The 11,683-nt window shown below is 38.4% G+C and overlaps 1 protein-coding gene across 8 annotated transcripts in view; it reads right to left on the bottom strand.

The window, feature by feature from the left end:
• Window positions 1-2,465: 2,465 nt before the first annotated feature.
• The window catches only part of LOC122972223 (NACHT, LRR and PYD domains-containing protein 12-like), a 120,841-nt gene continuing 111,623 nt past the window's right edge, over window positions 2,466-11,683 (bottom strand). For 7 of the 8 annotated variants that reach the window (XM_044339148.1, XM_044339143.1, XM_044339146.1 and 4 more), the window contains 7 exons: window positions 8,932-9,146; window positions 7,453-7,733; window positions 7,198-7,311; window positions 6,949-7,090; window positions 5,230-5,277; window positions 4,507-4,547; window positions 2,467-4,336 (listed from right to left, as the gene is read on the bottom strand). In XM_044339148.1, coding sequence (XP_044195083.1) covers window positions 4,070-4,336; window positions 4,507-4,547; window positions 5,230-5,277; window positions 6,949-7,090; window positions 7,198-7,311; window positions 7,453-7,733; window positions 8,932-9,146 — 1,108 coding nt within the window. In that variant the 3' untranslated portion in view covers window positions 2,467-4,069. Of the gene's footprint in view, window positions 4,337-4,506; window positions 4,548-5,229; window positions 5,278-6,948; window positions 7,091-7,197; window positions 7,312-7,452; window positions 7,734-8,931; window positions 9,147-11,683 lie in introns of all 8 variants that reach the window. The other variant, XM_044339142.1, reaches the window with a different exon arrangement.

Here is an 11,683-nt window from a genome sequence, read left to right as displayed (position 1 = left end):
CAGACGTTATTCTGAAGACCATATTAAAACTAAAACGAAGAAGTGGCTGTTCCTATTAATCTCATAAATATTTTATTCTGTCATAATATCTGTATTAGACTTGCTGTATGTAAGCATGAGGGAAACAACATACACACCATAACTAGAAAGAAAAGATATAGAACCTGAACATATACCGTCAGGGAAGCGTCATTTGAGTCAGAGATGTATATATGATGCAAGAAGAGAGAGGATGATGACAAAACCTGCCAGATCAATTGAATTAAATGTTGTGCGTGTTAATATTGGTTTAGTTTATTTTCTAATTTAAACATCAACATCATATATACACCTTTTATTTCATCTTTATTCTTCACAAATCTAACCTTGACTATGCATTTTATAGTTTTTTTATTTTTTTATTTAAGCATTTGTGTTTAGATAAATTGTCTTAATATGAGTAAATCTATTCTGTTCTGCTGTAACTTAAAACTCACTTATCTAGTAACATTATTTGAGTAATTTTTGTCAGATTTTTTGGTGCTACTAATATACAAAAACGTAGTGACTTTAAGCAGTATTCTTAACAATTTGTTGATTGCTTTGGATTTAGACGTATCATGAGCCCTACTGCTCCTGAATCTGACTTTGTGTACGATGCTGTTAACCACCACAATTTCACAAATCATGAGAAGTGTTAAGCGACTTTATCTTGTTTTAGTTGGATGTGAGGACTACAGAGGCGGAGTTCATTCTCCTTTACCTCCAAACATTTTATCATATACAATCAAACTTTTCATTGTCCATTTCCTACTTCAGGCCGACATTTAAACAAGAAAGTAGATAAATGGGAGGTTTGTAACTGCAGGGAAAACGCTGAGCATGTATCGATAGGAGGAAAAATATTCATCCTGTCAGTGTAGAAAGAGACTTACTTTGTACCTGGAAGTCAAACACAAACACACTTCAAAACAACCCCACAGATGTCAACACCAAAGCCGTCACCTGTGAAACATAAAGACTCTGATTTCAGCCTCCTCCAATCTGACCTGATACAGATCCTAAATGTGTAAAAATCTGAAGATAGAGGACCCGACATCAGGTAGACAACACCACAAGTCAGTGTTTTGCTTCCTCCTCCACTCACATGTATAACTGTTCAGTTCCTGACATGATTGATATGTACGTCCTACTTTAAACTTTCCTTTATCCAAAGGTATATGCAAAACAATTTGAAAATATGACCTCTCATTCTGGCTTTCATTACAACAAAGTCATGAAAATGAAGATTCACTGGCATGGAGGTTTTGTTGGAAACACTCAGAACTTTCTTCTTCTAGGTAAATAATCACACCACTTTGATCCTTAATGACATTACAGCACTTTAAGGCATCAGCTTAAACTTGAATATTTCCTTACTGGAAGTATTCATCTCAGTTCCATCATATCAGTAAAGACTTGAAACCTGTTGAGCAATTACAGACACAAATGAATGTTATGATCAGTGTGCACATTTTGAACGCTTTGGAGGTAAAGACACGTGTCTCTCTGTCACATCAATATACTTGCTTCATATACATTATTTTTAGGCCACTTCATTCTCACAAATAATCAGAACCAAACAACAATGAGGGAATTTATTACAGATTTTAAAATAGAAAACATGTACAATGTACAAAAATATACATTACATTTCCATTTTTGTTGACACTGTCAGAGAGGTGATAATTCAACTTTATGTTTATTATTGAAGTCATAGTGTGAGGAGGTGTTGCTGTTCTGGACTGCATTATATTACAAGGTGTTTCTAATATTTAGTCCACCCGACATTTATATACATGAGGGGAGCAAAGTATTACAAACATCTTTTAATATAATGCACTCTTGTACAACACCACCACACACTACAACCTCAATACTCAACATACTCAACTGCTTTTTGAAGATGAAACACTGTTATATGTTTTTCTTTGGTAACATCAGGGCAAATCATTTCTCTTTTCTCTTTAAATTATGTCAACTAATAAATATATTTACACTTTCTGTCAGGACTGTAAGTCTTTCACACACTCTGATGCTAAAAACCCAGAGTGAGCCACCTGATCTAAACACCACATGTTTTTGTTGCTATAACAGACTAAAATAAATCACCTTCTGTGTTTGATTTGTTGCATTTTGTTTTCATGGTTAAAAATACTTACAATGAAATAATTTTATACTTCTGTTTTACAAACCTCGGACAGCTCTGTTTCTTGATTTCATTGTTTTGGTTATAAACTGTCAGAAAATAGTGAAAAATGGCCGTTATAACTTCTTAGAGGCGATGGTGACATCTTGGTTTGTCTAATCAACAGTCTAAAATCCAAAGAAATTCAGTTTACTGTCGACACAAAAGCCTCAAATCCTCACATCTGAGAAGCTGAAAGATGAAAGAAGAAAAAAAAATTACTACTAAGATTAATTTTCTGTTGATCGACTAATCAATTTATTGACTAATCATTAGAGATCTAAATAACAGTATTGTAACATTATTGAAGAAAACATTCAAGTTTTCGTGTATTAAGGATATAATACAGCCTCAGATCTGTGACATTCATCTGATGAAAAATTATAAATTTGGTTTGTATCATAATTTATCAGTGTCAGCTCAGAAAAATTTTCAGCCTGCATGTTTTGAATGAAAGCTATGTTGTGTTAAGTCAGAATAATGTGTCATTGCTCAGTTTGTGGATCTCTGAAGAGAAAACTGACTGTTACATCACATCATTATCAATCTTTAAAAGTTTATCAGTTGCTTTTACTTCACTGCAAAATGATTCTACAATTTGCTTTAAAGTGAAATTCAAAAATCAATGAATCATAAAGTGTTATGGAAAATGGTAGATTTGCATCGACTGCTTCGTAATATCACCTTTACTACTGTTTGCACTTTCCGGCTGAACTCAAAACTGCATTTTGTTGAACAGGTAATTAATCTGTCCAATAAGGTTTAATCTAAAGTGTCACTTGTGGCTACTGTCTTTGTTTGTATGGACATAGAGTTGCAACTCGGGATGCAGGCTGAAAATTGAGCAGTGAACTGCATATTGTTAATTTTTAGATAGTTAGACAATTCTTTGATGATTATGGAAATACCTTTCAAAGATGGTCATGAATTTATCTTCCAGAAGAACAACTACTATGTTCCGTTAATCAAATGCAACAATCATCAAAATGCAAATTCCCCAAAATACTTCAAATAGTGAGTACAGGGGGATGAGCAGAGGGCATTAGAGCCAAAATCTGACAATCAGGGGTAAAAGAGTCATGTAACAGATACAGTGACTCATGAACTGACTGAAAAAAAACTTTTTCAAACAGTATATATGCTTCACAGTTATGAGACAGGCATCCTCAAGTCCTCAAACAAATGAAGCTCAGTGAAAGTTCAGTCAGGAAGACTATCTTTAGTATGCCTGGTGTAATTTTATCACTCACACCTCCCTGACAATCTCATTTCTTATGCATGCTCATTCATTTCTTCGTTGTCAGTGCACAGGGGCGTTGTTTGAGTTTCAACTGTCACCTGCTGATCACTTCTACCCAAGAGCACGGCAACAACATTGTTGTTCATCTGGTTGCGGTCTTTTTAAATATGTCTCTTTCTCTCTAATTTAGTCTGGAATGCCGCCATTACGCATGCCCCTCTACCTCCCCATCTCCACCAGGTCTCCACAGGATTGCTGGTACCATCACTTCATCAGCTATCAGCCTCATCTCAAGTCATCTACCACCACCAGTGTTTGGACTCCATACAGGGATCTATCTCACAGCTGCTCAGGGATGATGTCCTTGTGGAGTCCGTGCCAAAGACTCTATCATTTCTTTCTGTATAATAAACATTATCTTTTCTCATTCAATGGTCTCTCCTGATTGAAACCCATTTTGAAACAAATTCCAAATCTGCTCTTATGTAATAGTTTCTGATTCATAATGAAGTTGGAGGAAAAAACATTTATAGAATTGTTTTTGCCACTCAACAGGCCACTTCTGTGTTTTTGATTGCTTTGTTGTTTTCCCATAATTTACCTTTGCATCCTGAGCTGGTGTCTCACAACAGCATCACCAGATCATTCCTGTTTATTTTCTTGAAAAGCATCTTGGTCACTGCCACAGCCCGTTGGCTGTAGGTCTGCTCTATAAGATCCACCACACCTTTCATGTCTGCCTTCTCCAGTTTGCTCCATGGGATGCATGGGAGCTCTGCCGGGATCAGGTTTCTTCTGTGCAAAAACCACTTGAAGTCTTTGAAGTCTTCCTCTCCCAAACATTGCAGTTTGTCCAAAAGCCTCTCTCCAACTGTTGTGATTGTTGCTGCCTGGTGAATTAAAAACAAATAAACAAAGGGATTATTGATTATAGCTGAAAAGCTCCTCTGACTGCAGTATCAGATCTAATTATGATTTAAAATATTGGATGATTTTCAACCTGCATCTTATTGAATGAAAGCTGTGTTGTGAAAAGTCATACTGATGTGACATTACTCACATTCTGGACTGGTGCAGATAGTTTATTCACAGTTTGTTCCTCTGAGGAGAAATGAAAAAAAAAAAAACAACTTTGCATCAGGCTATCTTGATCCATAAAGACTTACAATACAAAGAATTTTATCAAAAAATTATCAACAAAGCAAACGCAATCCTTAATCTCTCACCCTCTAATCATTGTGATAAAACACCTGGGGTCAGATTTCTCATGAAAGTTCAGGGCAACTTTGTGTTACCCCTTTCACTCACACAATCAACAATTTCTGTATAATTTCAACTTTTTACATTTAAAGTAGAGCTGACTGAAATTTGTCAAATATTACAAACACAAAATTCATTCAAGCTGTAGATTTTCTAAGCAAAGGACTTGAGGTTAAGGACCAAGCTCACCAGGAAGAGTACTTATAGTTACTGAAGTAGTTAATAGAGATCCAAATAAAACACAAATGAATGATTTAAGAGGAAATGTGGCCCATAAAATGTTTATTTTGACATGTCAGTTCTACATTTTATAGATATGACATTCATACTCTAAATGCCATTTTTAAAGCCCTCAAATCTCAGTTTTTTGGTTTTATTTGATATTCCATGCAGCACTTACATTAGCCACTGAAACGTTTGCAACCCTTGATCAAGTTAGGCCTGTTCTGTTTTTGTTCTGTTTGTTTTTTCTTGTAAGTTTTGAAAGTCATTTCATGAGAAAACTGCATACGTGTGGACCTACCTCCAACTAAGGTATTTCCATCAGTTGCTCCACTTGAGGATCCAACAGCTGTAACAGATTTACGGAAAATTGTTTAACAACTGTGTTGTTCTTCTTTAATGTCACTGACACAGAAAACAAACTGCTTTCTTTAATGATCAGAACACTTGAGAAAAAATGTGGCTAATAATATAAAATCAGTCTCTGTCTCTCAGAAACTTTTGTTTCTCTTAATTTGTCCTCGATCTGTTCTTCCTGTTTCGATGGATTAGTGTCTGAAAAGTTTACATGTCAGATGAGTTTTCAAGTTTACCATCAAGGTCCCAACCTGCCCATCAGAGGGAACTAACCATTCACACACTGATGGCACAGCCATCAGGAGCAATTTGGGTTCAGTATCTTGCCCAAGGACACATCGACATGCAGACTGGAGGAGCCAGAATCGAACCACTGATCTTCTCATTAGTGGACAACCTGCTCTACCTTCTGAGCCACAGCCACCCCATACATGTTTGATTATAATAAAGAAAAGACTAGATTAAAAGACACTTAACCTTATTTACATTTTCATTACATTTTGTTTAACACTGCATTCTGGTAAACACATTTGATTTCTTAAATCTGAGTGGTCATGAGATGATTAAGGGGTGGGAGGAAGAAAAAAATCTAATTAGTATTGTATTTTCTTGGATTTTTTTCTGAACTATGCTTTTTTGTGACATGTTGGAGAGTTTGACTTCTTTGGGCCTCCACTACAACTAATTTATAGATATCTGAAACCTGAAGCCAAGAGGCCCCAACTAAACACTGACTTGTTTTTTTTGTGTGTTTTTTTTAAAGGAATTCCCCACCAAAAATTGATCAAGCAGAAACAGATAATTTAGCAATTTACTGGCAAAGTGAGACTTATCTGGAACATACACATCATCGTTGGCTTCTGTGGATGTTTTGATATATTTTCCCTTTTTTTCCTTTTTTATCTTTTTTGCAGAGACTCTGTATCTGCTGTGAAGCCAAACAGACAATAGTGCTTGTCTGTTTGGCTTCACAGCGTGTATACAGGCCCACTTTCATTCCTTCTCAGGCTTCCCTCGTCTGTTGTGCTTCTGCCTTAATGTTCCAGCCATTTTCTCTGCCTGCCTCTTTGACTTTTACATACCTGGTCTCAGTTGAGCTTTTGGGTTTTTCGTTGACCTTTACACCACCTTGAGTCATAGCCATTCAAATATATCATGTTGACGTTATTTACAACTGGCTGAGATCTGATCACAATGTGAGACTGACCACCTTCAAATGTTTAGATCACAATGTGTTCTGCTGCATTTACACCTGCATTATGAGGTGTCAATGGGCTCAAAGTGTGCAAGAAGCTGTGATGACTGATGTGACGCAGTCCTGACACATCACATTTGGACACCTGCTATTGGCTGATTCAGTGCTTTGTGGGTAGACATGATTGTAGTCCTTATCTTCCAACACTTTGGAGTTACAGCAGTCAGCACTGACACTTTGATCAAAGTTACTTTTAGCTTCTTTATATAAAGCTCCTCAGTCCTACTGTTAATTTACAATTTTTGACTCGTTAATTTGACTCTAAAGTTAAGTTTACAACCTTTCTGACAGCCATGTCTTCCATGTTTTAACACCACTGACCAACAAGATCCTTCAAAACTGGTTAAAAAACAAACAAACAGTGGAACATGAAGACAGAGTGTTACTGCAGGAGGATAAAATATTTACCAGTCAGATCCACTTCATGCTCCCAGACCTCTGTATTTCTTTGGTCCTGGACCTTCAAGGCCACTTCGTCGGTGTTTATAGGCAGGCGGACCTCAAACGTTGGGTGATAATTTGGTCCAAACTCCAGATCAAAATCTGCTTTCTGAAAACCAGAAGTATCCAAAGTTAACTAACAGAAACAAACAGCAGTTTTATGAATCATGTTACAAAGACTTTTATCAAGTATTACAAACTGTTAGAAATACTCACTTTTGGCTGTATTTTAAAGGCCTTAGGACAGAGAATGTTGTAACTGTGATCTTCCATAAGTTTACATTTGGAAGGGGCTGTGATGTAGTCCGCATTTCGCTGTTGTGCACTCACCTGAGGGGACATCAGAACATTTTTATTAGAGGGGTGAACATTTACAATTAAATTCTGACTCTATATTCGGTTCCTACTAGCAGCTTTAAGAACAATCAGACAGGTTTGGACTGAAAGTGAAGTTGGAACATAAAGTTTTACCTCTGGCAGAGGGATGTTCCTCGGCAGGAGAAATACATCGAGATTCTGCCTCTGTGTTTTTGGGTTTGGTGGTCGGAGGAACAGCAGAACTTGGCCACTAATTGCTTTTGTTTTTTTCTGTGAAAAAAGCAAACTCTTGATAAAATCCCAGACCAGGCCAAAGGCAGAGAGATGAGGGACGTTCACAACCACATGAGTGTCTGTAATCTCCAGCGGCTCCAGGATGCTCATTCCATCATCAGTGATGTGGACGACAGAAAGCAGACCTTCAGGGAGCGGAGCTGTGAAAACAGATTTATTTTACTATCAACAACCTCTTTATAATGTTACTGCTCATTTTATTTGATTTCTAGGACACTCAGTCTAGGCAGTGATGAATGAAACACTTTCCAAGGTGGGGCAAATCACCCAACACAACTGTCAGTGATGGTGGGTGGGAAGCCAGTGAGGGATTATGACTCTTTTTGGTCAGTCGGGGCTTCTGTGAGGAGTCCGGGGAGCTCTAGAGGAGATAAATTGTTTAAATTGGCTATTCCAAGTTGAGAACTTGACGATAGCAAGGATAAACTCCCCTTTAATGGGAAGTAACTCGGAGCAGAACCGCCTCTAGGTGGGTGGCCATCTGCCTTGACCCGTTGGGTTGAAAGAGACAGAGAGAGAGAAAGAGAGAGAAAAAGACACAGAGATGCACAATAATAGAAGTAACAACTACAATAATAATAGAAATATGACTAATAATAATAATAGTAACAGTGGGAGTCAAGCAGGACCATAGCAGCAGGCGGTCTGCAGCCACAATTCATGAAAACCCACGAGATGAGAGAGCACAAAACTATGGGGAAGATGCCAAGTTAGTAACATGCATTAATGGTACATGAATGCTTACAGATGGAGAGGGGGAGGAGGAAAAAGGAGCTTAATGCATCATGGTAAGTCCCCCGGCAGTCTAAGCCTATAGCAGCATAGCTAGCTTTTTCAAAAAGGAAAGTTTTAAGCCTACTTTTAAATACAGAGACAGTGTCTGCATCTCAGACCAAAACTGGAAGATGGTTTCACAGGAGAGAAGCCTGACAGATGAAGGCTCTGCCTCCCATTCTACTTTTGGAGACTGTACGAACCACAAGTAAGCCTGCATTCTGGGACCGCAGTGTTCTAGTGAGGTAATAGGGTACTATGAGCTATGAACAATGAGAAGATATGATGTTGCCCATTAAGGGCTTTAAGTAAATATTTCTCTAAACTTTACTGAACACATTCATTCCCCCGATGATGAACCCTATGTTTTTTTTTCCTCTAGCACCACCCTCAGGACAAACTTTACATGTTTAACTCCACTGCTGGTACAACTCTAAGAACAGATAAATCATCAGAGTGTTTGTTGATCTTGTGGCTTTAAAGAACTCTGCAGCCTGTAGAGGACACTGCCAAGAGTCTTATCATTGTTTTAATTAAACTCACAAACCACAACAATCAGCTTACCATCCATGGTTTCACAGTGTGGCAGCTGGAGCTGACTGACAGCACCATCAGGACTCTGGATGTTGAACAGTGGCCCTGCAGCCATCTTGCCAGCTGATAGTAGGACACGCTCATCCCATTGGACAGTACTGTACAGCAGCTCCGCCTCCTGAGTCATAACAAACACCACTCTGGTCAAAGTACACTGGAACACACCTGGACCAGGACACCTGAACCTGTAGGACCCAGAGGAGCTGATTACACAACATAAACACAAGTTCATCCAGTCTTTTTCCTGGTTTGAATGAATAAAAACTAAAGAATGAATTTGCAGAACAAAATGTGCTGTGACTGCTGCAGTGCTTAAAAAGCCGGAGAGCAAACTGCTGGATAAGATGTGAGTGAAGCAGCAGCTGCAGGAGTATGAAAAGTGTTAAAAGTGAAGTGCAATCACTGAAAGGAGTTGAAACAACAGTTGAGTCAAGTTAAGTGAAGTCAATTTTATTTATATAGTGCCAAATCACAACAGAATTTATCTCAGGGAACTTTTCACATAGAGTAGGTCTAGACCGTACTCTTTAATTTAAAAAGACCCAACAACAAAACCTCGAGCAGAACCAGGCTCTAGGTGGGCGGCTATCTGCTTTGACCGATTGGGTTGCGAGAGAGAGACACACAGAGAAGCACAGCAACAACAATAATAATAATAATAATAAAAATAATTTAAAAATTACTAATAATAATAGCAGCAGCGGTGGGCGTCAAGCTGGACAGCAATCAAGTCTGACCGCTACTAAACTGAGGAGTGGAATTGTCTGAAAGGAAGTGAAGTGTAATCACTGAAAAGAGCTGACGAGGTTCAAAGTTGACATATGCCCCATCTTATTGTAATACCCTGGTTTAAGACCATAGGCCCCCTATCTTACACCTGGTGCCAAGCACGACACAGGTGTATTTGCTAGTTTAAGACCTTCGCTGTTGTCATTTTCCTGTCCAGCCCCCACACTGTTTAAATAGCAGATGCACTTTCGCCCATCTGAGCACCAATGGGCGTGTCTGTATTAAAGCGCATTGTTGGCGCATTGCTGTCTGGAGGCAGCAGAAAGCGATTGTGTGATTGACCAACAAAAACCGGGTCTGAAGTCAGTGGTACAGTGTTTCACTGTTATTTTAAGGGCACGTTATCAAGACAGTAATATGCACCTACATAGGCGGGTGCACAACACGTGTACACTCTGGTTGTTACACACAGAGATGCGCAGCAACGCACAAAAATGCATAAGATTAGAAATAAAAGGATTACGATGTGAAAGATTATTATTGTGTACATTAACATATTAAAAAATAGATGTAATAGTGGCTAGTCATAATATCAGGGAAGACCCTGATGAAGGCCAGCTTTTAATTACATAAAAATCAGCCGAAAGCCGAAACGCATTGGTCTAACATTAAAGTTGTTCTGTATACTGCAATTGTTGCTGGTGTTTTGACCTCTTTACACTTTCTTCTCCCTTCTCTGTGCACCTTGGCAGTAGGTGAAGTTCTGCCACAAACCCCTACTCCGCTTCTACAACATCAATACATGAGGACAAGAGGAAATAAATGAGGTGAAAACAGTGATTAAACTAACAAAGGAAATAAATCTGGACAGCTCCTAGCTGCTGCCAGCCGCAGGATCAGCACCTTGAAGAGCTGATAGTCTTCACAACTGTGTATGATGATTTTTACATAATTAAAATGAATGATTCAATTTTTGAACAATATTTAACAAATATTCTTTAACATTTGTGAGATTACAGTGATCAGGTTTCCATACTTTCAGCAATTAAAACCCCGCTGATTTTACCTGTTAATCCATGACTGAACAAAACAATTTCAAAGAGAACCAAAGCTGAAGGCCTAATTAAAAAAATAAACCTTTTCAAAAAATAAATTAAAAGAAATTTGCAACAACTTAATGCACAGGATCTTAAACTGGGGGTCTTCTTTGGAGGGTTCAAGAGCAGAAGGGGCTGGTGTGCTCGTGCTGCATCGTCCGCTTTCACTTCCCACATGAGCAGATCTGTTTCCTCTGCAGAGAAGCGTTCCTTCTTACTATTTGGCAAATCCACTGTTATAATAGCAATTCACCAAGGTGCATGCACATCTGGCTTTTAAAGGGAATGGGAGATGACACTCTGATTGGTTTATTGCATGTTACGCCCAGAACACACCCATGATTGCACCTCACGCAGTAACCATTTTTTCCGCTGTTACACTAGAAAGAGTGGATTTGGACAAGCCCTAAATGCACTGGCTCCATGCGCTTCAGACTGTGTGCTTAGATTGTTAAAATCGGGCCCCATGTATTTGTGTTGGTTTTGTGTAGTGGTATTATTTATATGCATTTAAAAATAACTTTTCCTTTAACTGTTGGAAAGCCATAAGAAATGTAATAATATGCAGTCTTTTTGTTCTCTGAAGGGTGTTTATTTACTTTGTTGTTGTTTAAGAAGATTTTGAGATGGAGTTTCAAGTTGAATCTGAAGTAATTTGTTGTTAAGTTTTCAGCCAATGCAGGGCCAGAAGGAAAAAAAAAATAGCCTGGCAGGGCTGGAAGGGCAAACAAAGTAAGGGGGGCAGTGTTTCCCCTATAATTGTACAGGCCTGGTGGGCCGCCAGGTCAACGAGAACACCCACCAGGCCAAAAAAAAATTCTAATACCAAAAGTAATGCCAAATATCCGTTCATTCTGAAATCAATAGCGTTTGGGGGGGCTCTGTGCAGCTCTATT

The sequence above is a fragment of the Thunnus albacares genome, chromosome 21, assembly GCF_914725855.1.
Source record: "Thunnus albacares chromosome 21, fThuAlb1.1, whole genome shotgun sequence".
In the NCBI taxonomy this organism is placed as follows: domain Eukaryota; kingdom Metazoa; phylum Chordata; class Actinopteri; order Scombriformes; family Scombridae; genus Thunnus; species Thunnus albacares.
Note: the sequence above shows the minus strand (reverse complement) of the source record. Positions and strands in the feature narration are given on the sequence as shown.